This window comes from Chenopodium quinoa, unplaced genomic scaffold (assembly GCF_001683475.1).
Source record: "Chenopodium quinoa cultivar QQ74 unplaced genomic scaffold, ASM168347v1, whole genome shotgun sequence".
Classification (NCBI taxonomy): Eukaryota; Viridiplantae; Streptophyta; class Magnoliopsida; order Caryophyllales; family Amaranthaceae; genus Chenopodium; species Chenopodium quinoa.
In genome coordinates, this window is record NW_018743946.1 from 2285347 (window position 1) to 2312766 (window position 27420).

The following is a 27420-nucleotide window of genomic DNA, read 5'->3' on the forward strand; positions in this document are numbered from 1 at the left end:
GTATATACAGATGAAAGTGATGGGGATGAGGACACAGATGGGGAGCAGGCTGGTGGTGCTGATGTAGAAGGAGAGGTTGAATTTTTAGAGGAGTTAGAGGAAGAATATGAGAGGGAACATGAAGAGATCTTGGTGAGGACTTGCAGTATCAATCTGATAGTGGAGATGAGGAGTATAATATAGCTAGGCAAAGGGTTAGGGACACAACTACCCAGCTAGTTGATATTGCAAGGAAAATACAAGTAGAGGTTGCTAGGGGTTTGAGCATACAAGAGAATCAAGGGAACAGGACAGAGGTAGGGGAAAGTGCAGGTTCTGGAGCTCAGAGTGATTATGAAGACAATAATGAAGAAATTCATACCTTTAGGGAATATTTCAAGCGTTAACCCCCTTATCTTGAAACCCACTGTGATCATACACTAAAGTACGGTGGCGTCCAAAAGGGAAGAAGATAAAGCAAAAGAGTCGCCAACAAGTTTTTTAGGAACTTGTAAACCGTTCACGAGGGTGAAGGTTACACCCCTTAACGATCCAACAGATCGTCAACTCAATAAGGTCTTGAACCAAATAGGGTTCGGGGATGAAGGTACAAATCCAACCTAAAAGAGATTGAACCTGCCCTAATAATAGGCCTCTACTTTATTCTGATCGTATTCATATGCGCTTTCTGACTAACATGCAATCAATAGGATTAACCTGAACCTGTTTATCTATGTTGGTTGAATATTAATGCACAAATAAATCTATTATTGGCGATCACTTGAATTACAATCAAATTAACCCTAAACAAGATTATTAATTATCTTATTAAGCGTGATTACAAGTACCAATTCCCTTTAAACATGCATAAAAGGTGTGATCAAGCAATAAATAAATATCAAGCAACATGATAATAATCAAAATAATAATAATAATCATCATAACAATCATAAAATTATAATCATAATCATAATAATCATGTTCATAATTATTAATCATGATAATAATAATAATCATCATCATCATCATAATAATAATAATCATAATAATCAAAATAATAATAATATTCATAACCATAATCATGAATCATAAAAATAATCATAGTCATAATTAATAATCATAAATCATGTTAAAGCATAATAATAGCAAGATCCTAGACATGATACTAACAAGATTAATAACAAACCCTAGCATGTCACTAAACAATAAAAATCAAATCTTTAACCCTAAGATGATACTAAAAATCATAAATATTAGGAAGAAAATATAAGACATCATACTTTTAATCATACTTAATATTAAAGTTACCCGAGATATGATACTAGGAATTTATTGTTGTCACCCTAAACATCAAATTAAGGAAAACATCCTAACATGATACTAGGAATCAAAATAACAATCTAAGCATGATTTCTATATCATAATATCAATTAAACCATTAAAGTACTTACTTGGATGCCTCGTATCTCTTTCTAATAACAAAATACACACGTTAGTAACTTCAAGGAAAATAATAAACAAAACAATTAAATCAAATAATTGAAAGAGAGATTTGGGACCAAACCCTCAGAAATTAAACCTTTCACGTCTAGGGCGAAGGCAACTTCGAATTATGCTAGGTGTTTCTAGTGCTAATGTATGAGAAATTGTGTTTGTAAAAGGCTAGTTTAGAAAAGAGAGAGAGAGAATAATGAAGAAAAACTTGATGAGAGTTGGTTTAGAAAGAGAGAGAATTGGTCATTGCAGGTGAATTGGTGATAATTGGTTGTAGATGAAAATTGGTTATCGAAAACGGAGTTTTTACGATGTTATTTATAGAGAAAATCAGCCAAAAAGATAAAATATCAAAACAGAGTTCTGGCGCACAAAAAACCTGATTAGCGCCAACGCTGGCTATTGGCGTCAGACGCTAACATTAGCGCCAGGCGCCAGGCTTAGCGCCAGGCGCTAATGTCTGGCGTTAGGCGCTAATCCCTTTTTTGACGCGTTTTCTAAAATCAGATAGAAATTGCCGTACAGGAGGATAAAATCGTATTTTTCCTCAAAAATGCTCTTTGATTTTAATTAAAACTCTAAAAAGTCAACAAAAGTCAATTTATCAATGCTAATTGAATTAGGAATGAAAAGAACCTTCTAGAAGAATCTAGAAGACTAAAACCATTCCTAATTGCATTATGAATGATAAATCATATTAGGCCCTCCCCTAGATCATTGGGCCGCATATAAGTCTCAAACCGGGCCCAGTTTGGTAATTTGGCCATAACTTCCTCAATATTCATCGGAATTGGGCTTATAATATATCGTTGGAAAGCTCTTTCCAAGTTCCATCCAACTACACTACTATTGGACCCATATCATGGACCAACCAAACTGGATTGGCTGTTTTCTTAAAATAAGTTTTCAAAAACAGAAAGAAGAGAAAAGAAATTAAAACTATCCGCAACACTAGACTTTCCACACTTTCGCTTCATTCGATTATGATTCGACGCGAAAGGTACTCATCACCGGGTTTGGTTTTGGGGAGACAAAAATGGGTGTCTACAATACCCCCCCTAATAGTGGTGATGAAGAAGAGTTAATTCTTGGGAGGAAAAAAAGGGTAGGGCTGTTAGTGTCTAAGCATACATACTTCAATTCTTTTGTATGGAAGGTTGGCCAGAAGTTTGCCAACTGAGAGGACTTCAAGGATGCAGTTGCTAAGTATGGTATTCTGCAGGGTAGGGATGTTTCTTTTGTTGTGAGCAACAAAAAAGGTCCCAAAGATTGGGTGTTAGGTGCATAGAGAAGTGTCCTTTTTATGTGTATGCTTCTTGGGACACAAGGAGGGCTACAATTGTTGTCAAGACAGTAAAAGGTGAACACACTTGTCAGAGAAACATGAAAGAAACAGGCAGTTGAAATCAAGTTGGGTGGCAAAGCAATTCCTGGATGTCTTCAAATCCAGGCCACATTGGCCTGCAAAAGAGATTCAGGAGTATATAAGGAAGACTTATAAGATGTTGGTGACCAGAGACTTTGCCTATAAGGTAAAGTACAATGCTCATAGGCTTTTACATGGGTCAATGCATGACCACTACAACAAGCTTGCAGGGTACTTAAAAGAAATAGAGAATTGCAGCCCTGGGACAGAAATTGAGCTTGTAACTGACTTAGTAAAACAAGCTGACAAACCTGTATTCCAAAGGTTATTCATTTGTTTGAGGGGTTAAAGAATGGGTGGATGGAAGGTTGTAGGAAGGTCTTGGCAGTAGATGCATGCTTCTTGAAGACTTTTTTAGGGGGTCAGTTGTTGGCTTCTGTGGGAAGGGACAACAATGACCAAATGTTCCCTGTCTGTTGGGCAGTTGTTGAAGGAGAGAATAACTCCTCTTGGGAATGGTTCTTTAGGAAGCTAGCAAATTTCCTAAGTCTTAGAGAAGGGGAAGACATCTCAATCATTTCTGATGAGCATGTGGTATGTGCCTTAACTTTAAACAAATTATTTGGTATAGTGTTTATATGGTTTGATTTGTGATGATTTACTTGTTCATGTGTTTTTTTTTTTTGCTTAAATTCAGAGTATTGTGAGTAGTGTCTCAACTGTCCTACCTAGGGCAGAACATAGACACTGTGCTAGATGTATATTTGCTTACTAGCACAAAAAATACAGAGGAGATGAGATGAAATTGTTGTTTTGGAGTATTGCAAAGAGCTACAATGAGGCTGATTATGAAGAGTACCTGGCTAAGCTTGCATCAATCCATGTGGATGCTGCCAATGACTTCAAGTTGCATAGGCCAGAGTTGTTTTGCAGAGCTTTCCTCAGTCCTGCAATAAAAACAGATGCAATAACTTCCAACATTGCAGAAACCTTCAATGGTTTCATCATTCAAGCAAGGACCAAACACTTGCTATACATGTTGGAAGATATCAGAACTTCTTTGATGCAAAGGATGGTAGTCAAAAGGCAAGCCATGATGAAAGCTACTGGTGTACTCTGTCCAAGAATTCAATCCAAGTTGGAAATTAAAAAGACAAAAGCTGCTGAGTGTGAAGTGCATCCTTCTTCTGAAATTCATTTCAATGTTAGTTACATATTGGATCAGTTAGTGGTGAACTTGGATGATAGGAGTTGCATTTGTAGAAAATGGGACATGACTGGCATCCCATGCTGTCATACAATTGCCTGCATTTATTTTATGGGAAAAGAGCCTGAGTTATATGTAGATTCATCATATTTCAAGGACACTTACATGTCAGTTTATGCAGGTATAACAACTAATCCATTTCCCCATTTCTCTAGTTAAAACAACCTGTATGCAGACTTGTTACATGTTACTTGTGTTTGGCAGGCTCAATTCCACCAATTTAAGGTGAAAGACACTGGCCAAAAGTGTCCCAATGTATTGCTCCACCACCAATCAAAATTGGTCTAGGGAGGCCAAAGAAAAACCGTATCAAAGACCCCCATGAGAGCCCTAAGAAATCTGGTACAATGACAAGAATAGGGATTGAAATGACTTGCTCACTCTACCAGCTTAAGGGGCATAATAAAAGAAAATGCCCCAACAAGGACAATGTGCAGCCAGCTGAACCTGCTCCAAAAAGGGCTAGAGGAAGGCCTCTTAAAGATGCTCAAGCTACACCAGCAACTCAACCCCCAACAACTAGTCAGGATGTGCCACCTACACAAGGTAGTCAGGCTGTGCCATCAGCACCCCAACAGCCAAATACAAGTCACTACAACCAAACTGCTCAACCTACCATACTTGGTAGAGGAGGAAGAATGATAGCAATGGGTAGAGGCTCTAGGGGTGGAAGGGGTAGAGGAGATGGTGCTGGGAGAGGTTTTGTTGCTACTGGGAGAGGGGCTGCTTCTGGGAGAGGCTCTACTGCTGGTAGAGGAGCTCCTGCTGAGAGAGGTGTTTCAGGTGCTGCAGGTTCTAGCAGAGGTGGTGCAAGTGGAGTAGGGGTGCTGGAGGTGGCACAAGGGGATCAGGCTGGGAAAGGGGTGGCTCAAGGGGCAGGGGAAGGAACCAGGTCCTTTTTTCTTCTTATAAACACCTCAATTAGACCCTAAACCTATTTATGTTGTGTGCTTATGTGCCTAAACTGTATGTGTTTGCTGTAGGTTCCACAAGGTGTAGGTGTGTACATTGCACCTGATGGATCAGCCCACACTAATGTGAGTTGCTATTCATTGTCAAAATAACATGGTTCAATGTTAATAAGACTAAAACCTAATGAAGCTCTCTGTTCTCTATGTGTTTGCAGACCCTTAGAAATCAAAGAAGGACAAGATCATCTATGTCCTGGTTTCAGTGCAGTCAATCAAGCCAAATCTCCACTTTACATCAAGTCAATGAATAGTTTCATGTCACTTTTATGGCTACTATATTAGCCTTAACTATGTTTATGTAAAACTTTTGGATATTGTCTTTTCATCATGTTGGCTGTGTGAAGTCCAACAGTAAGTATACATTGTTAAGTCATGAACCTTATCAAGGTTTATTTTGTGTATGGCTGGGAAACAGTTTCACCCTCTTTTGTTAAACTTATTCAGCTATATGATGATGCATTCAGTCAGAAATTCAAGTATTGTGCAATTCATTGTCAAAACAACTTTCATTAACTCATCAATGTATAGGTCATTACATAACAACTAGGTCTTTGCTCAATACATGACTCAAATGACCAAAAAGCATTACTTAACCAAACTAAACTAACTTAACTTACTTAAACTACCTACAATCATTAAATACATCACAGTCATGCCTTTAAAATCACTATCATGAAAGCAAAGAAAATCCATGAAACAAACAGAGCAAGGGAAAAATTCTTTTCATTCCTTGTATCCTTCATCAGTTCGATTCGAGTGTGGCAAAGCTCCATTTTTGTGTCATCCAACTCATCCTCTTTATTTCCCAATTTCTTCTCAACCCTCTTCAATTGTTCTTTAAGTAAATCAATCTCCATTTCTTTTTCAGCTACTTGCGTATCTCTTTCAAACACTTGTAATCGTAGGTCATCAATATCTTTGAGGTTAACATTAACCCATTGAAAGAAGCCACAATCACCCTCCTGAAAAAAATGATAAATCCCCAATTCAATTAGAATAAAAACCCTAGTTTCAAATGCCCAATTTAATTATCTTAATTTATCTTAATTAATCAAATACATATAATTTCGCACAACACATTGAACTTACAGGCCATCTAGGGCATCCATGGAACTTCAACCCCACGTTCTCACCATTCTTAACCGTACGAGTAATTGCTTCCAAACCACACCTGCACTTCAATTTTGGGGAAACCAAGCCAAAATTTCTCGACGACGTAGAACTACTTGAACCATTATGCCTCCTACTAGCCATTTGTGACAGATTTAGCTGAGAAGAAATTGAATTCGAAGATGAAATTCAGAGTATAAAGGGAGAGCTTTTTTTAGAACAGAGAACGAAGAAGGAAGAGAAATGAAAATTAAGGAGCTGACAATTTTAAAAAGGGAAATTAATAGGATTATAATCGTTGGAAGCCACGTCATCCCAAAACCGGCTACAATAGGTAAGGTAACCTGTAGGGACCAATAAAAAAGATCGGGGAGTAAAGGTGGGATTATTAAAAAATAATCTAAAGGTGGGATTATTTTCAGCGGACGGGCAAAAGGTCGGATTATTGCGGGCAATTTTTCCTTTAAAATAAGTGTGTGTTTTTTTTTATTTTTTATAAATAAAGCCTTACGAATTTAGGCCATAGTTTTAAGGTTTATTGGACAACTAAAGCATCTAACTTAACGCATAATATTCTTAAACCATAACCTCGAAAATGTTACAAACAAAAGGTTCAAAAGCAACAATTACAACCAAACATTGAGCATAATATGTTGTATGTGGCAGTGTTCTTGTATGAAGAAACACTGTGTACTTATTCATGTTGTTGCTAAGCTGTTTTAGTAGAGTCTATGAAAAGGAAATGGCTTTGATAGCCCACTTTAGAAGCGAAGTCTTGTAAAAGATGTTGTTGATGCAATCTAAAAGTACATTAGCTTGGTTGCCAAGGTGGTAGTTATTACTTCAAATTCTTGCTAGTCGTCGTGTGAAATAATGCATTGAACAATACTAACCTTTTTTTTAGGAAAAATTGAAAAGAATAATCCCACCTTTGCTCCATCTGCTCTAAACAGGCCAACCACAAGCCTTTTTACCTATAACTTGCTTAACAGGTTAAATTTATTTATTTATTTATTTTTTAAACCTCTCTCTAAAAAATAAAATAAAATAAAAATAAATAAATAAAGTTAAAAACAAAAAACCACCTTATCTCTCCTCCCCCTTCCCTCCATGGTTCCCCACCATGGCCACCAGCCACCACTCTCTCACCTTACCCCACCTCCGTATCCCCACCTCCCCGCTTCCCCTTCCCCAAAAAACTGCAAGTCACACCACTGACCCACCACCTACACTACCTCCATCCATTTCACCACAAACCCACCACCAACGACACCTCTTATCACCCACGAAACCCCACCCCCTTAAATTCACAAGCACCACTGCATCACAACCGCTACGTACACCACAATTGTCTTCCACCTCAAAACACCAACCACAACCTCGGCCCCGAAACCCCACCCAACGCAGCGACGCCTCACATTCGGCATACCACCCTTCTTTGATGCGTACTCCACCAACCTCACATTATCATTCCTATTAATGGCAAGCAAGGTAGATTGTAGCTTTTATCCACAATTCTAACACACAATACCCAAAAATATTCAATTACAAACTTAAATTAAACAATAAAGGAACAATAAAATCCTCAATTTTTTCAATTACCCACGAAAATTCACATCTACCCGATTTCACAATCAACAAAAATAAATCAAATGTTGGGTAATAAATTAACCATGAACAACAATAATTATTAAGGGAAGGGGAAGATGAGGGTGGTCGTTCAGGTGGCGGGCTTGTTTTAGACCGAAAGGTGAGGCTGGGCCATGGACGGTGGTAGTCGTTCAGGCAAAGGCGGCTCAGTGGTTGGAATGGATGTCGTTCAGGGCTGGGTTGAAGTTGGGAAAAATTTTATTTTTTAATTTGTTTTTTTATTTTTAATTATTAAAAAATATTAGGCCAATTAGTTAGTGACACGTGGCATATCACTTGCTAAAACCGGTTAACAATATAAAAAATAGGTCAAGGGCTTGTTTTGAGAAAATAAGGGTGAAAGGTGGGATTGTTCCCAGAATACGCAAAAGTTGGCCTGTTTTGAGCAGATGGAGCAAAGGTGGGATTATTCTTTTCAATTTTTCTTTTTTTTTAAGGTGAAGGAGACATTAAGATTAAGGAGAAATAGGAAAGCCAAGTATCTAAATTGTTGGAATTATGGGTGAAAGGTGGGATTGTTCCCAGAATACGCAAAGGTTGGCCTGTTTTGAGCAGATGGAGCAAAGGTGGGATTATTCTTTTCAATTTTTCCTTTTTTTTAAAGGTGAAGGAGACATTAAGATTAAGGAGAAATAGGAAAGCCAAGTATATAAATTGTTGGAATTATAAAAGAACTATCAGGTTCCTCAAAAAAAAAAAAAGTTACAAACTCTAGCAATTCTTGAGCTTGGTTTTATGGGTTTTCTTCTACTCAGGGATGGTGAATAAAGATTGAGGAGATAGAAATTAAAGCGCAAAACTCATTAATGGGTAGGGATTATAAAGGGGTAAGAAGGTAAATAAACATTTTAAAGGGTAAAAAGGTCTGTACACAATTCACAAGAACAACTTCCCACTTTTTATAAGGTAGAAATACAAAAAATGAAACAGGGCATCGCCCGGGCCTAAAAGTAGTTTACTAACCCAAATTCATCCGTAGTCCTTATTTCAAATTCCGCAAACTACCTTCCGAGGCCCTTTAATGCCTTTAGCGACATGACTCTTCGTGCAGCACTAGAATGCTTCAGCGCATCAGCTCGACTCATCTCCGCACCTCCATTATTAACCAGGTCTGTTCTTCTCTATCACCATTCTTTCCCCTTAAACATCATCAGTTCGTACTCTCTGCTTTTCTTAGCAATTCCTCATCATCTAACAAATTAAGCAATACCCACTTTAATTCTTCTCCAGTTAATCCCCAATTTGTTGGAAATTTGGTGTTTTCCAAATGTTCCCATTTGTGGGATCATCGAATTGACAACTCTACTATTGCTAGTTCTTCTATAAATCAATTGATTTTGAATATTTCTTATGTATCTCCTAGAACTTGTCGCAATTTTTTGAGGGTTTTAACTTGGAAACCTGAGGATGTGCTTGAAATTTTACTGGGTTTTCAATTGAGTAGTGAAAATTTGAGTATTGATGTTGAAGTTGTTGAATCTTTGTGGGAGATTTTTAGGAGGGTTGATGATAGAAATGTGGGGTTTAAGCATTTGCCTCAATCTTATGAGGTTATGGCATCTATGCTTGTTAATGTGGGGATGTTTACGGAGGTTGAATCTTTGTTATCGACTGCGAAAGCCCGAGGAATTTTACTGGCTAATGAGGAAGTTTTCAGTCGTTTAGTTGAGGGATATGCTAATATGGGTGAATTGGATAGAGCATTTTTTATGTATGATGCAATGAAGGGGCTATCTTTAGCTCCATCATTGGCATGTTACCGTTCCCTACTCAGCCTTTTGATGAAGGAAGGTAGAGTTGATCAAGCGGTTCGTGTTTATGAGGATGTAGTTGAAGTGGGTTTCAATATAGGTGATGTTGAACCCAAGAATTTGGAGAGTTTAATTAGTTTTCTATGTCGGGATGGGAAGATTAGGGAAGCTAGGAAGCTTCTTAAGAAAATTGTGGTTACTGGATGGAAGCCAAATACAGTGATTTTGGGTAAGGTTGCGGATGTGTACTATGAGAAGAAGGATTTCGAAGATCTTTTGAGTTTCTTCGTTGAAATGAAATGTGCCCCTGATATCTTTGTTGGTAATAAGATTATATATTCCTTGTGCAGTAATTTTGGTATTGAAAGAGCAGATTCATTTTTATGGGAGTTAGAGAGATTAGGTTTTGTCCCGAATGAGATAACATTTGGGATCTTCATCAGTTGGAGTTGCCTTGATGGAAAGGTAAGAGACTCCTTTTTTTATCTCTCCGAGATATTATCTAGAGGCCTGAAACCTGATATGCATTCCTACAATGCACTTATCAGTGGTTTGTTCAAGGCAGGTATGCAAGAGCACGCCCGAGAAATCTTCAATGAAATGATTGATAATGGGGTAAAACCTAATCTTTTCACTTTTAGAGCTCTTTTAGCTGGGTATTCTAATGCCAGGCTATTTAATGAGGTCGAACTAATGATGTCTGAGATGGTAAATCATGGTTTGATTACCCTCCCACATTCAGAAAATCCAATATCGAAAGCGTTTGCTATTTTGGGGCTTAATCCATTGACCGTAAAGTTGAAGAGGGACAACGATGTTAAGAATTTTAGAACTGAATTTGTTGATACTTTGGGGAATGGTCTTTATCTAGACACAAATGTGGACGAGTTTGAGAAAACTGTAATGGGTGTTCTTGAAGATTCTTTGGTTCCAGACTTTAACTTGCTTGTGATGAGGCAATGTAGTGCCAATAATGTTAAAGAGGCACTGCTAATGGTTGATGAGATGCTTCAGTGGGGACAAGAATTATCAATTCCGGCTCTTTCTGTATTGGTAAGATTGCTATGTGAATCAAATTGCCATATCAAGGCAATTCCAGCTCTCCTAGATAAGGTGTTTCAGCATTTTGGTGAGCTAGATCATGAAACTCTCAATTGTATTATCAAGGCTTTAGGTGAAGGGGGCTTCGTAGATGAGTGCAGATTACTTCTTCAAGAAATGTGCGGAAGGCATCTACCAATCTCTAACACAACATATACTGCTGCAATTGTGGCTTTTTGCAAGCTTGGGAGCATGGGTGACATTCTTTACTGCTGGGGTCATGCACGGAAAGACAATTGGTCACCTGATTGGGATGATTTTATCACTATTTTGGAAAATTTATGCCACAGAAGAATGCTTGAAGAAGTGCTTGGGCTTTTTGACATTATGCTGGCAGCAAAACCTGACTTGCAAATTCAAATTTGTGAATTGTTTTTTGAAAAGCTTTCTTCTAATGGCTTCACTTGCGTAGGGGATATCTTGGTTAAAGAACTTAAACGGAAGAATTTTGAGTTGGACCACACTGTTTATAGCCATCTTATTAAAGGCTACTGTCTGGAGAAAAGGTTCTCAGAAGCCTTAATGACATATGATGAAAATCGAGCTGATAATTTGGCCTTGTCTCCAGATGCTCTTATGTTGTTAATCCCTAAGCTTTGCAAGTTCGATAGATTTAAAGAAGCAGTTTCTCTAATGGATGCAGGTTTCAAGGACCATCCTTCGGTCTTGTTCTCCCTTCGCAGTGCCCTTATTATTAGTTGCTGCAGGGCTGGAAAAGTTGCAGAGGCAGATGGTTTATTTCAAGAAATGTTCTTGCAAAATAATCATCCAAAGGGTGAGATTTATAATTCTCTGCTTCAGGCTCGTTGCGAAAGTGGTAATCTGAAGACAGCAAAAGAGCTATTTTGTGTCATGATGAAGAGGAGTATCAGTCTCTCAGTGTTCAGTTACCGGGATCTGATATACCTGTTATGCAAAATGGGGATGTTACATTTTGCATGGGGACTAAAGAATTTCATGGTTGATGGAACTAATACTCCCTATTCCCTTGTACATAACATTTTTACTTCCTCTCTTTTCCGAACAGGGAAACATTACCTTGTTGATGCACTTTTGGATGAACTACAGGAAAGCAGGCAGCAACTTGATGAAGTTGGTTACAATATCCTTATACACGGGTTTTCAGTTTGCAAAGATATGCCTAGGTCAATGAAGTTCCTGAATGACATGATTATTAAGGGCTTTAGACCAAGCAATCGTAGCCTCAGAGCTGTAATACGCTACTTGTGTAGAAATGGAGAAATTCAGAATGCTTTAGAATTGAGTAATCAGATTGAATCAAGAGGATGCCGTCTTTGTCCTACTGTACGTTATGCCATTCTGGAGGGCCTTTTCTCTCGTGGTAGAACACATCAAGCAGAAAGATTTCTGGCTCAAATTTTTGAGAAAGGTTCAACTTCTGAAACCAGTTACTATAACAATTTAATACGGAACTTCTGCCATTATGGGAGACTGGAAACCGCAGTAAATCTCCTGGATCAAATTTTGAAGAACAGAAGCATACCTGATGCATCCTCCTATGACTGTATAGTTCAAAGTTTTTGTGTGTACAACAACTTGAATTGTGCTATGGATTTCTTTAATGAGATGTTTTATAGGAATCTTAAACCAAGTATAGGGACTTGGGACCTACTGATTCAGAAGTTCTGCAGAAACGGACAAACTAAGGACGCTGAAAGCCTTCTGATTTCAATGATCGAAGTTGGTGAAACTCCTACCAAGGGGATGTACTCCTCAGTGATTGATAGATATCGATTTGAGAACAACCTGTCCAAGGCATCAGAATTACTGAACTTGATGCAGCGACAAGGTTATGAACCTGATTTTGGCACTCAGTGGTCACTTATTAGCAGTTTAAGCTACTCCAATGATCGGAAAAGTAACAATGACAATGAAGGTTTTCTATCAATGCTGCTTGTGAAAAGTGGATTCCCTTCAGAAAATCCGAAGTCCAAACTGAAGTGATGTATGTTCTCTTTTTGTAACTTGTTTTCTTTTCGCATCCCACAATGAGTTATAGGACTTTAGCAAAATGTACATATTAGTAGTTTATCTTATACTACGAGAAACATCTGGCTTGCGTTACCGAGCCTGATTACAGATTCCTCTTATAATTGGTTATACAATTATATGATGATTAGTTTATCCCTCCTATGATATTTCTAGTAGCTTTATCAGTTAAAACAATTCTTAAGACTTTGGTAAAAAAAAAAAAAAAAAAAAAAAAAAAAAAAAACAAATATATGACAATTCAAAGTATAACTGTATAAGTAGAACTAAATTACAATAGTTAGTAATTCAGATTTGCTTAATTTGATTGTTGGGCCCTGAATCATGGCCCAATATTATTCATATGTAACATGTTAAACTTCATCATACACTACTCTATAACATTAGGCCAATTTTCCTTTACACATACTATGGTAGTACGTATATAGGATAAGATTGATTATACATTTGATTCATTCAATTATGCATGCGATTAGAAGTTGAGGTGATGGAGTAGTGACATTGCTTTCACCTCGTATTCCTGATGTTAAGGGAGGTAATATAAAAGATTTCCCTTATCTTCCCTCTTCAAAGGCTCAAATGACCCTCTTCTTTCCAATTTAAAAGATTTAAAAAAAAAAAAAAAAAAAAAAAAAAAAAGTAAAATTATGCATGCGACTATACTCTCTCAACATTGATTGTACATACGATTCGTTTGATTCAACCTGATTTTGAACCTCCTAATTGACCTAATGCTTTTGGCATTCAGATATTTTTTTAATACCATAAGTTCATTGAATGTTTGCTCTAAACCAGCTTGCCATACATGCATCAATACCTATATTTTTTTTCCAAAAGTATATATGCATATAGCTAGGATATGTATAATAGTCAAAAGAAAAGATGATGCATCTCTCATATGAGTCCAAGGGAGCTGGAAGAATTTATATATCAGTTGTTGCATATAGAGCTACACCAAACATGTAAAGCCATCTAATTAAGAAAAAGAGGACATCGAACCTTAAGCTGGATACTCAACTTTTTACATTAATGTTCATGCACAACTCATTATTGTTCCTACCAAGACTGCCATTGTCCAAATCTGGCCAAACTCGAATGGTGCTATTGTCTCGAGGAAGTCCTAATCAATATCTGATATCGATTATCAAACTTATGACATGTCATTTTTGTAAATTTTGACATATGTATAAGATTTCACTAAATAAGTAAATAGTACTATCAGATGGTTAAAGGAACATATATTTTGCATTGATTATTAACTAGTGCGTCTAAAATGACTCATGTTGACATCGACCGTAAATTTTAAAGCAAGGTGGAATGACATATAGTGTTAATGCTATAACGCAAAAAAAATCTTTTATCTACAAAATTACATACAAGTTTGCTACCATCAATATCTTTTATTACCTCCCACCATAGGGTTGTAAGTGTCCATGCATGTCTTTTTTGGCTAAGTTAAATTATATCATGATTCATGCAAATGATCAACATATTTATTTATTAGTTTAATTTGTAATTAACAAAAAATACATTAGGTTCTTCCATTGTTCTAATATAGTCTTTTGTTCACATTAGTTGTTTAAATTTTTGGAGATGTATAATTACTTAATTAGGGACTAGACACTATATTATTTTATAAACTAGAGGCATGATATGCGAATATGCTTTATTTATGATAAACATGTAATCAAAAAATTGCCACGATGACTCTTTACCTAATTATGTTTATTAATACAACTAATAAATAATATAATACAAAAGTAAACTAGCTTGAAATCGCCTTTTACATGGTGGCATACTATGATTGGCTCAAAACTAAGAAATACATGTCACTTTATTGACTCACCTTTCCAATGGAATTCGCTAGAATTAGAAATACTTCACTAAATTAGCAAGGTTGTTTGACAAATAACATGGAAACATAAAATTAAGCAACAATTATTGTAGTTTCTCAATCCAATACTAAAAAAAGTCGTAGATTGTCTTAATACTTTGTAATTAAGTATAATGTTAGAATTTTACTCAAAATAATCTTTATTAAGTGGACGATTTTCATACTCTTTTCTTTATCTATCTCAAAAAAGGTATAATTGGCAAAGATAATCACAAATCATAATTGATTATGGAAAAGTTTATAGCTTTTTTGAATATTATAAAATAGTACTTTGCATATGTGATCATCTGTTATCGATAATCTAATCATGAACGCATAAACTTTCAACAAAGTTGACGCATATATTGATCATGATTTATGAGATTTATACATTATGCTAAGCTTTATAACTCAAATATTTTAATTAAGTAGGTTTGGTTAGCCTAACTCTTGATTAAAAAGTCTTAAATATACTACTATGTATTAGACCTTCTTACAATTTCTAATAAGCCAGGTGGAATGTTCCTTGTCATGGTCTCATGCTGCATCTTAGGAAACAGGGCCCACCTTTAGCTAGCTCATACTGTAAAGCTTCCATATCCAAAAGCATACTTATTGGTTTTGGCTTTTTAGTAACGCTATGGTTAACCATAACCTTTTCATTTTAATAATTATGTTAACCTAAGTAATCCATAATAGCATGGAGTATTTAATATACTCATATCATACATGAGAGTAATCTTTTTATAAATATACCCTTATTGATACATAGAATCTACCAAGTAAACTTGGTGAAGATGGTGGAAACTCACCCTATGACTTTGTCACAATTTTAAACTCCACTATCAACATTTGTTTGACAGTAGGGGCCTAGTGTGATTTCCTTACCTTTCCACTCTACTTTCAAGCGATGACTGCTGAACTAAATGACTTGCTAGATGTGCTAATATATATAGGGCATGTTCACTTTAGCTTAATTACAGTTCAGTTCAGTCCAATCCAATCCAGTTCAGTTCAATTCAGCTCTAATCAGTTCAATTTAGTTCCTAATTTCTTTCTCTCATATAACATTCATTTCAGCTATATTCTGTTCAGTTTAGTTCAGCTCAGTTTAGTAAATGTGAACATGCCCTGAGTAAGGTTGTCCCAAAAAAAAAAAAAATTCACCACTTCAATAAATTGAAAATAGTGTGAGATGGAGTTTGGGGCTAAAGATACAATGCAAATTCAAGGTATTGAGTGACCAATTTGCGTTGCAATTGAATGACCAAATTCAACAGGTTCGCATTCATATATAGCTCAGTCAAGAACGGAAGGATCCCTCAGATTACTGCTCTATTGTCGAGTTGCACTAGATTGGGTAGTGCATGGTCATTAGGACTTCATTATTTGCCTTGTTATTACATGCCATAATAATTAATATGCTATGTACATATATGTTATTTTTTAAAATCGATGATTTCTTTAACTTTTATGTTTTATACTGTATTATCCATATATTGACTTTAACCAAAGGTTATGAAAATAAAGAATGCGATGAATATGCTAAACTAGGTATTATGGTTGAGAATATTAGTATTGCATATGATCGAGTATTTGATACACTAGAACATTAAACTTGCATCACTAAACAAGTGAAATAACTTAACCAACCTATAATGATCGACATACTAGCTACCAAGATACAAATACATATAAAGACAAAATCATGTACAACACACTTGTACATTATGAACACGACATACGATATATCACACATAAAATACTTTATACGTATATATGAAAGTATAAAATACGATTATACAAAGTGAAAGGAGAACTTAATTATTTGATTATAGCCACATAAAATTGTACACGTTGGAAGGTTGATAAGTTAATATAAACATGACGGCAGTGTCTAATTACCCGATTTTATTTGGATGTGACGTATTAGATACTAATGTTGACACAAATATTAAATTAAAGCCGTCGGATAATGTTTAATTATGGTTGGATACACGACTAAAATTCCTGAAAAATGGGCTGAAATTGCCACGCGTCTATTATATAAGCAATTAGTTTCCTGAAAGGGAAAGGGTATATTTTAATTGGGTTTTGATCATATTAAGAAATAATTAAGTATAATCTTGATTAGTATGATTTTTAGAGAATGGAAGACCATGATAGTTGATAGTCATGTATCCTTTCCATGTAAAACATGAATGACCACAACGTCTTTGTTAGTTTACAATTTACTTAAGGCGTTCTCTGAGTATATATTCTCGTGCATCAGCAAATGATATAACCAATTTGCAAAGAAAGATAATCTTTACAACAAATATGAAAGTTATGAGAATTTATAAATAATTAGGAGTTCACGAGATTGTTTCATTGAAAATTTTGTCTCTTTTTTGTTACAACTGGCTTTGATTAAAATGACAATTGTGGATAAAATGTGATGATATTTCCGTATTTTAATTTAAAGTTAGTCTTTGTATATCAACAGATTATTCCATATGAAGACAAATAACTTTTATTTGCAAGAAAAACATGGGCAAAACACAACGATAAGCTTACCAAGCAAAATAGTGTAGTGGGCAATTTGGGTGATGAATTTTTTCTAGCTAACTGATATATAGTATACATAAATTACGTATAGCATGACTGCTTGTACACTTTGTTCATTGAATTTTGTTCATTTCATGTGTATGAATGTTGTAAAGGCACTTTAGATGAACCTTAGCTTTTCTTTTAGATTGAAAATCTTAACGGTTTCTATTAGGAAATAATGCTTCAAATGGTCGCCTACTATATTGAAAGTCTTGGTTGCAATAAGTTTTGAGGGGATTAAAGTTGAGGAACTAAAGTGAAAACAAGCTATATGGACTTATGTTATATATTAGATTTGTGTAATCAACAATGAATATTTTATGTGTTTTCCTTAATTAATATATACCTTGTGTAGTTGTGTTAAGTACTTATGGTAGTTAGATTTGTTGCAATTTCGAAATCACTATTATTGTCTTAGAACTTTAAACTCTTGTAATTAGAGACGAATCATGGTGACATAAACTTTTTAAAAAATCGGGTGAACAATAATTATTGTACATCCATTATAAAGATAGCCTAAAGTGACCAAAAGTTACCCCTGAAATGAATAAAAGTTACCCCAATTGGCATAAAAATAACCCAATACAAATAAAAACTATCTACGCTTTATTAGTGATTGAATGACAAAAAATCAAATATTAGTGATTGAATGTAATTAAATTACCTTTATAAAACTTTCCTTGTTGTGTATTTATATAAAAAAGTGTATTATGTTTAAAGTTACCTAAAAAAAGGCAAAAAATTACCCTAAAATTAGCTAAAAGTTACCCTTATACTGCTTGATGTACACTAATATTTAGCACTGTCAAAACGGTTTGACAGTTCGGGTTCGGTTCGGTTTGAAATCGGTTTGGTATTAAATCGGGTTGGTTTGAAATCGGTTTAAATGGCTTGCGGGTCGGTTTCAGTTCGGTTTAAATAGTTATCGGTTCGATTCGGTTTATTCTTGAGCGGTTTTAATTCGGTTCGGGTTGTAAACGGTTCGGGAAGTAAACGGTTCGGTGCAGACGGTTACAGTTTGTTAACGGTTCGGTGTAAATGGTTTTGATACCTGTTCATACAGTTTCGGGTTGGAAACGGTTTCGAGTTAGAAACGGTTCGGTTCAGTTTTATTTTGGTTCGCATTGGTCATACCCTCGATGATGACTATCAGTCCCTGCTGATTGAGTTTGTTAACAGGTTCGCCTTTTATATGGTTTAACGTTATTCGGATCAGTTCCATTTCACGTTTACTAAATTATGGTTCGGAATGGTTTTTTATTTCAAAAAGTCGGTTTTTAATCGGATCGTTTGGATGCGGGCACTTAAACAATTTTGGTTTGAAATTTCATAGTACTTGCTAACCTTTTGCTGGTTAGCAAGTTTTATATCAAGTCGAGACTAATTCATCACTTTATATTTAGGCATTAGGCATTATATTATATACAAATTCTCATCGATTTAAAAAATACATATCATGTTATTTTCAAGTTTAGTCATACTGATCTTACTAGTTTATTACGAAGTAACGTAGATTATAAAAGTTTAGTGTATTAATGAATTATTTTTGTGTTACTATCACATTATTAGCTGCTTCTTATTCAATCATCTAATTGATGTGTCATAATCATGATTTGATGAGTTATTATGAGATCGAAATTACAGTTTGATTTATAGACATTTCGATTTGTAAGTGGTTCGGTTCATAAATGGTTCGGTGTAAACGAGTTGCAGTTTGTTAACGGTTCGGTGTAAACGGTTTTTACCTCGGTTCAATTTGTTTCGGGTTGGAAACGGTATCGGGTTAGAAACAGTTCGGCTCTTTTTCGGTTCGGTTTGATTTCAGTTCGATTTAGAACTGGTTCGGTTTGTTAACGGGTTCGGTTCTTATACGGTTTGACATTATTCGGATTGGTTCGGTTTCGGTTTTACTTAAATACGGTTTGGGTCGTTTTCGGTTTTTAATCGGTTCGGTTCTCATTTGGGTCGGTTGGTTTCGGGCAGTTAAAAGGTTTCGGTTTGAAATTTGACAGCACTACTAATATTATTGTAAACCGGGTGTATACAAAAGTTTTTGTCAAAAGTAAATATGTTAGTTTAAGGATCGAGCTGAGTGATGATAGTTTTGAGGAAAATCTTTCTATCCTAAACGCCTTGTCAAGCTTACATCAACAAGTTAAAAATTAATTAATATTTTTGGGTTACGTTACACACACAAAAAAAGTCTTAAGTTTCTATGCATGTATTCTAAAGATTTTTCAAGGAAAATCTCTAATCATCAATTGCAAAATTTCTAAGTAGATAACTTCTCTCAATTAGTTCTTTCTATCATTCAATTTCAAACTTTAAATTGAGATGAACTTGAATTGGATCAAAATTAAATGATTAATGTATCTAGCTTGTACCATACTTTGTACCACTTTCTTCTTTTAGTACTTTGTATGTAGTAAAAGTACTTTGATACTTATATATCCTAATTAATAAGCAATGACAAAATAATTGTTTATTGACGATAAGCAAAAGATTAACATCTAATAAAATCAACTTGGTGTATCTTAGTACATTAATTAATTTACGTGGACATTGCTAAGAAAAGTTAGTTACATGAAACCATTGTATGGGAGATAAAATTACCTTATTTGTTTAGGCTTCGTATGTTATAGAAAATAAATAACATTCCAATATGCAAAATAATGTGATTTAGATATTTAAGCGTTCTTTGTTTTGACATTATTACAATAATATGTAAATATGTAAAACATTTAGTTTTGGACCCAAGCTTACCACGATATATATAGTTCATGTATTAGTGTTTTTCTTGTTTTTTTGGGATTAAACTTGTTATTAGTCCAAATATTTATTTTATATAATTAGCATTGTATTTATTTAAACCCCAATACTCCTAGGGTGTCCCTATAGTTTATTAATCCTTTCATCTCTAAAGTCATGTTTGAATGAATGAATGGTGATTGATCAACAAAATAAAATTTAACACATGTATAGGATGGGAATAATTTCCTTCATTTCAATTAATCGCAATAATTTGACTGACATATGTGTCAGTATATAATTTTGACTATTTATATTTGCAACTATAGATAAGTAAAAAGTATAATAAGTTGATAAATGAACACATTATAAAGACTAATCCACAAACTCCTTACATGAAAACATTTGATATGTATGTATTGGTAGAAAATATACTATTTAAAGCAAGTACATAATACGGAGTATAATAATACAAAAGTCGAATTGTTGCATTAAATTTGAAACAGAGGTTAAAAAAGAAGAGAGACAATACATTTGGGTGATGCTTAGGAAAGTGATAAATGTGTAAACTATCATAATCCAACTAAAGGTAAGGTTATATGCATATATGAAAAAGAGAGTCGTTTTCAATATTTCTTTTTTGGGAAGTTTAGTAAATGAAAATTCAAGAGGTTGTTTTTGTCAAATTTTCATGATTTAATTAAAATGGGTAATTGAAGATATTTTGTTATATCTTCATTAAGATATTTTCTTCTTTTTAGATTAAGGTGTTATGTTTAATATGGGACTTATTAGCTACCGTGCGATGCACGGATATAGTGAAAAAAAGAGTTATATAAAACAATATTTCATTAAAAATAAACATAAATTAATATTCCATTGGGTAAATGGTTGTCAAAAAGTTTATTAAAAAAAATTGTGAAACCGTTCAAAAAAAATAAAAATAAATAAATAAAAGTTGTGAAGAGTTATTTGTATAGTATTCTGCATTAAATTATTTTGTAGTCAATATTTAGTTTTTTCCATAAAAAAAATGTAAAAGAGAAAAAAAAAAGTCTTGGTGGGAAAAAATTAAAGGAGAAACTGACACGTGTACAACATGAATAAATGAAATATGTCAGCGGTTGCTACTTTAGTATTAGTTATAGATATATTGCACTTTTCCAATTAATTTCCAAATTGTGCAGTTTAAGTTTGAATTAAATAATTCTTATACATTGGTATGTAGAAGTTTTAATAATAAATTATTTTATAATTTTTTTCCCAACCTAGTTTAGTTAATACGAGGATTTGTAAATTTTGCACAGCACTAACTAGTTTACATAGTCTAGTGTTATTTAAGTTATTTTCTCGATGTTGGAAAGAAATATAACGGATGTGTATTGTAAACTTATTTTCACTCATTTTAAAGAGCAAATCCATGTTTATAATTATCTAGGGGTAGGTATTTTAATACATTCAAGTATGTGTTGAAGTGTTAAATACTTTAATGTAATTGCAATTATATGTAATTGTAATTCTCTCTCCTCTCTTCTAAGTAAGATGTAGTCTTTTAATTAGTAAAGTAACAATAATGTTTGTTTTTTTTTTTTTGAAACAAGTAACAATTTTAAATTAAAGGCATGTTCTGATTTACTGAACTAAACTGAACTGAACTGAAATGTTTATGGGAGAACGAAGGAAATTAAGAATTGAAATGAAATGAAATGAATTGAATTGAACTGAGCTTAATTGAACTTAAGCTGAAGAGAACAGGTCCTAAGTCAATAATGTCGTTTACTTTACATCCCTGATGTCTACTATACAAAAAGCAAAGGAATTAATTTTTTTTATTGACATTGCATGAATACCAAACCAATTTATTACACTATTGCCATTAGATAAATGTTAATTGTTTATTAAAGCGAGAAACTTAGATTTTTCTATATTTTAAATAAACATTTATAAAAAAAATAAGTTTAAATTAGCATAGATGGATAAGAAAATTAAATATAGTTTCTTTGAAAATTTTTACAGTAGTCGTTTGAAATATGACTATCAGAATGTTTTAATGATTATATAGATCATAATTGACATAGTTTTTCAAAGTAATTAATTATATTGTTTTATTAATGGTATTAAGGCGTATTATCAACATTTTTTTTATTTATCAAATTTTTAATTTCATTTAGGTATTTTTTATTCTTATTTTAAAGTTTCAAAATTTATATTTATATTGTAAATATTATAAGAATACTTGTGGTTATTTTATAACGTGAAAAAATAAACCGATCATATTATATATCATTAATAAAATAATATAGTAGTCATTTTTCAAAAGACCGCTGTAAAAAATAATTAACGAATGAATGTTAAATAATGAAAATAATGTTACAATTATTTTGTACTCCCTCGGTTTTAGAACAAGTGATATAGTTTGACCAGTATAAATCAATGACAATTATTTTGTACTCTCTCTGTTTTAGAACACGTGAAATATGTATTGATACTAATTTAACGCTATTTTATATGATAATATCCGTGTTTAAATTATAAAAAATAATCAAAATTATCATGTGAGTGGTAAAACGTTAAATCTCTATTAATTATTTTGAAACAGTGAAAATACTAGATATGAGAAAACGACATATAAATAAACAAATAAAGAGTATGAGCTAGAAGAGCTAGAAGAAGAATAATCAATTAATTGACAAACAAAACTTGATTGTAGCTAATGAATGGATGCAAAGAAGAGAGACAACAACAAGCCCTTGCAAAGTTTATGTTGTCTTATTCCATCACTTGTTCATATTATGGCCCATATTGCTTGATACCGTCAGCTAGATATTGGGATTGGTCTAATTTTTATTTATTTAATTAAAGAGTATGATTTTTTTGGGGGTCACACATTATTTTTAGGCTACCAATTATAAGTGGCATAGTGGGATGAATTTAACCATAAGATATAATACGTTGGTGGGTCGTATTCATACATGCGAATCTTCATTATTTTAATCATATTACTCATGTGAAAAATTTATTTATTTTTTCTTCTCCTAATTTTATATTTAGGAATTCAATTACTCAATTACCATTGTTAGACTTACCCAAAGAAGGATAAGTTCTCCACATATATGAAAATCAGAAAGTATAGTATAATAATTTGTTTTATTTATATTGAAGATTAAAGAATAATATAAAGTAATATGATGTGGAATTCATATTTTTGAAAGGCAAATGGTGTATATAAGTAGTAAATGAAAACATGCTGAATGGCTGATTATTCTAATGTGATGGATGCAAAGAACAATTAAAAAACTGACTTGGTAAAGCTAGCACATACCTAACTAACTTAAGACCCAATTTTTACCAAACACGGTCTGAAATCTATATCTATACTTAGTATTTAAAAACTATAACCAAGAAACTAAGAAAGACACATGTCCCCATTCATTATATTACAATTCTCTAACCATAGTGCTACATGTCATCTTACACTATTAATTTTTTATTACACCATTTTTTTTAATGCTTTTATTAAACTTATACTTCATCTTTCATACACACTTCATCTCTTCCCTTTAATTCAACCTTTTCCTATTCTCTCTTTAATTTTAGCCCTTCCACATTTTATTTAAGCCTTTTTTTCGATTTAAGTTCCAAAATTTTAATTTCTTTAATCATGTTTCCCATTACATATTATACCCTATAATGACTTACTGATTTTTCTTCACTTATCTCTCAATACAATTTTTCTGATTACATATTATACCCTATAATGACTTACTGATATTTCCTTACTTATCTCTCAATATAATTTTATATAAATAACCCGTGCATTGCACGGGCCAAAAGGCTAGTTGAACTTAATGCCGAGTTAAATAGATACAAACTCTGCATGAAATTAGCTAGATTAAAAGTCGTGAAATAACATTAGTTGAACCTACTTGACAAAATTAGAATTAAATAGAATGATTCGAATTAGGCTCGAGAGTAAAAAGGCGTGAAGAAAACTTGAACTTAATTAATGTGGGTTAATCACTTCTTCTTGAAATAAAATTGATCTTGTTAGAAATATTTAGTTAAATTTTAACGTTTAAATGTTTTACAAAAAATTTAAATGTTTTAAAAAAAAATAATTAAATGTTTAAATTTCATTGCATTAAGTCTTTTGTAAAATTGTAATTGAAATGTTGCTCTTTTCATATAAAAGAACTTATCATTGCAATACACTATATGTTAATAATTAATTATCTCATACATCTTTTTCTCGCTCAATTTTTGATTTTAGTGTTGACCCAACTTGATCAGTAAAATGAATGACCTAGCATAGCTTGATCCAATACTATCCATGGTCGTATTTTTTTTAATGGTAAGGAAAAGGCCCATCTTGGTTTGGGGATTTTAGGGATTCCCTCTTAGAATGAGTTTCGGTGAGATTCGACCTCTGACCACAAGTCTGAAAGTCGAAGAACTAGCTAACTGCTCTAGCCTCCTATCTATTTTCCATGGTTATATAATTTGTACCAAATATAATAAAAGCCTAAAAACTTGAATGAATTTACTACCATAGACGGACCCAAGGGGGGGCCTACTCGGGCCTTGGCCCCCCCCCCCCCCAATGCCCATATTTTGATATTATATAAAGGAAAATTTGGATTTTGGTACTTCGAAAATGGGGGTAATTGAATTTTCGTACCCGTTTAAAATTTATTTTTAAATTGGTACCTCCAAAAACACAAAACTGTAGATTTCAGTACCTCCGTCCAGTTCCGTTAAGTTTTCCGTTAGTGGGGCCCATTATCTAATTATTTATTACAAAAAAAGAAAAAACATTTTATAAAAAAAAAACTTAAAAAATAATAATAAAAAAAAAACCAAAAAACAACCACTAATACCACCAGCCACCCACCTTCCGCCGGCGGTAGACCAACCCCGCGCCCAGCAACATCCCTTCAACCGCCACCCAGCCCTAACTCCCCGCGCCGACGCCACCCCCCCACCAGCCCGCATCGACCACCGTAGCCCATCGTTTCCACTAAACCACCATACCCCGTAGCCCGACCACCATAGCCGAAATCCAGGCCACCACCTCAAACCACTTCGCCGGCAGCCCAGACCCCCTCCCTCACGTCGCCGCGACCCACATGATCTGAAAACCACCACATCGAAACCCTAAAACCCCAAAATAATAAAAAATGAAAAATCCCTAAAATCTTAACCAGCCACCACTAGCGCCAACCCCCACCGCCGTCACCCAATCCCAACTGACCACCCTCGACACACGAAGTCAGCCGGTCGACCTTCCTCGAACCATGAAACCAGCCGTCCGACCACCCTCGATCGACCTTCGAAACGAGCCCAACTGTACCCTAACAACCTCAGCCCCGATTTGGTTTCAGAGTAAGGGTGAGAGGAGTACGGCGGTTTGTGGGTTTTGGTATGGGTGTGGGTTGGGGTTTCGGCAGTTCGGCAACGGTTTTGGGTAGGGGAGAGGAGTTCTGCGGCGGGTAGGGGAGAGGAGTTCTGCGGCGGTGGTGGGTTGATTTGCTGCTGTCGGCTTCTCGCTGGGCTGGTTTAGGTGGTTGCGCTAGGGTTTCGGGGAGGGGGAAACAGGGAGGGAAAGAAAAGGGGTGGCCGGCGCCGGTGCCTGGGGAATTCGGCCACCACAGCCGGAAGCCGGCACAGGGGAAGGGTGGCAGTGGCTGATTTTATTATTATTATTTTTTAAGGTTTTTTTTTATTTATTTTTTCTATAAAATGTTTTTTTTTTAATAAATTAAATTATTAAATAATTAGATAATGGGCCCCTTTAACGGAAAACTTAACGGAACATGAACGGAGGTATCGAAATCTACAGTTTTGTGTTTTCGGAGGTACCAATTTAAAAATTAATTTTAAACGGGTACGAAAATTCAATTACCCCCATTTTTGAGGTACCAAAATCCAAAATTTCCTTATATAAATAAAAAAATCTTGTATAAGTATTCAATTTTTATAGTTGGCTTAGTTGGTTAGTTACTTGTTCCATAGATTTGGAAGGTCAATAGTTCAATTCCCCTTGTTTTTTTTTTTTTTTTTTGTGTGGATTTCTTAAACTCATATCCCTTTATGGCTTTATTATTTGAAATGCCTTATAACTTCGGCCCGGGCTATAAAAAATTTCTGAATCCGCCCTTGTTTACTACATGTTACGTTTTCAACTAAACATCCTATTTCACACATTTGCATATATGAAATGTAAAATTTAAAAGATGTTACATAAGTATATTGGTTTTTTTTTATTATTATTATTTTTTTTATAAGTTTTTTTTTACTTTTTTATTTAATTTTTATTTATTTTTATCTTTTTTTATAAGAACATGTAAACTTATGTAAGGGAAAAATGTATCCAAATTCTAATGATGTAAAGTTCATAAAAAATAAATTAATTTTCAGTTTTCTTTCTTTATGTTGCAATCCCATTTCCATTGATTTTTGAAGGTAAAGAAAGTAAAGAAAAATAAAAAACAATTAATACATTATGTGAGGGGAACGATTAACCCATTTGTCATTCTACAATTAGATCACACTATGAATGACACGTTGATCTTGAGCTATTAAGGAGAAAACAAATAACAATCAAGTGAATATTAGCCTTTTTTTTGTATGTAACGAACGACATAAGTGCAATGATGTAGACGGAATTCAATTTCAGGTCTTAAATACCACTTTTTAATTAGTAAAACTTTAACCAGCTAAATTAGTTGACATCCACTGCACGAATATTAACCTTCTAAAGCACACCTTGTACACTTCTTAATTTCATTAATTTATACAATTAGATATTATTACATGTATTTCACATAATTTACAATTAACTCCCCTGTAAAAAGGTCTAAAATATAAAGACCTGACTAAGACATTGCATTTGACAGTCCCACATAGAGCTAAATAGCAGTTAGCAAAAGGCTAATGAAGTTGAAATTTGTATGTTAACCGTGGGAAATGGACTCTTCAAGTCTTATTGTTAAGGTAGCAGTCGTTTTCTTAGAGCTTTCCTTAGAGTATAATGTCCTCATCAAACATCATATATATCATAAAATAGAAGAATATGCTTTAATTTTTACTCTATTTTGTTTGAAATTTGACACAGTAGATGGGCTTTGGTTAAACAACAACAACTAATTACAATTCTTTTTTCTTTTATTTAATTGTTTAAATTCATTTATTTTAGCAAGAGGTAAATAGAGCTCACAAGATACTCATTTATTACACCAAGTTGGATAAAGTTCACTTTATTACATTATTATAAGTAATAAAGTGATTACTTTTGCGGTAAATGCGCGGATTGTAATCTCAAGTTCAGACGTACATTTTACGCTAGTAAATATACAAAGTATCCTCTACAATTACTTATCAAAGTCATTTAAGATACAGACGATGAGGTTTTCCCGGACCTTTTTCTGTATACGCGTCTACCAGATTATTAACCTTCATTATCATACTAACAAAATTAATTACTAATCTCCCTAAAAAGAGATGAAATGATT

At 34.0% G+C, this 27420-nt stretch overlaps 1 protein-coding gene across 1 annotated transcript; it reads left to right on the forward strand.

Annotated features, from left to right (window-relative positions):
* Positions 1-8895: 8895 nt before the first annotated feature.
* Positions 8896-12654, forward strand: LOC110689052 (pentatricopeptide repeat-containing protein At5g15280-like). Its single transcript, XM_021865798.1, has one exon. The coding sequence runs from the start codon at positions 8896-8898 to the stop codon at positions 12652-12654; it is 3759 nt and encodes a 1252-aa protein (XP_021721490.1).
* The last annotated feature ends 14766 nt before the right edge of the window (positions 12655-27420 follow it).

Coding starts and splice junctions, on each gene's coding strand:
- LOC110689052 (XM_021865798.1), top strand. CDS start 8,896: ATGCTTCAGCGCATCAGCTCGACTCATCTCCGCACCTCCATTATTAAC.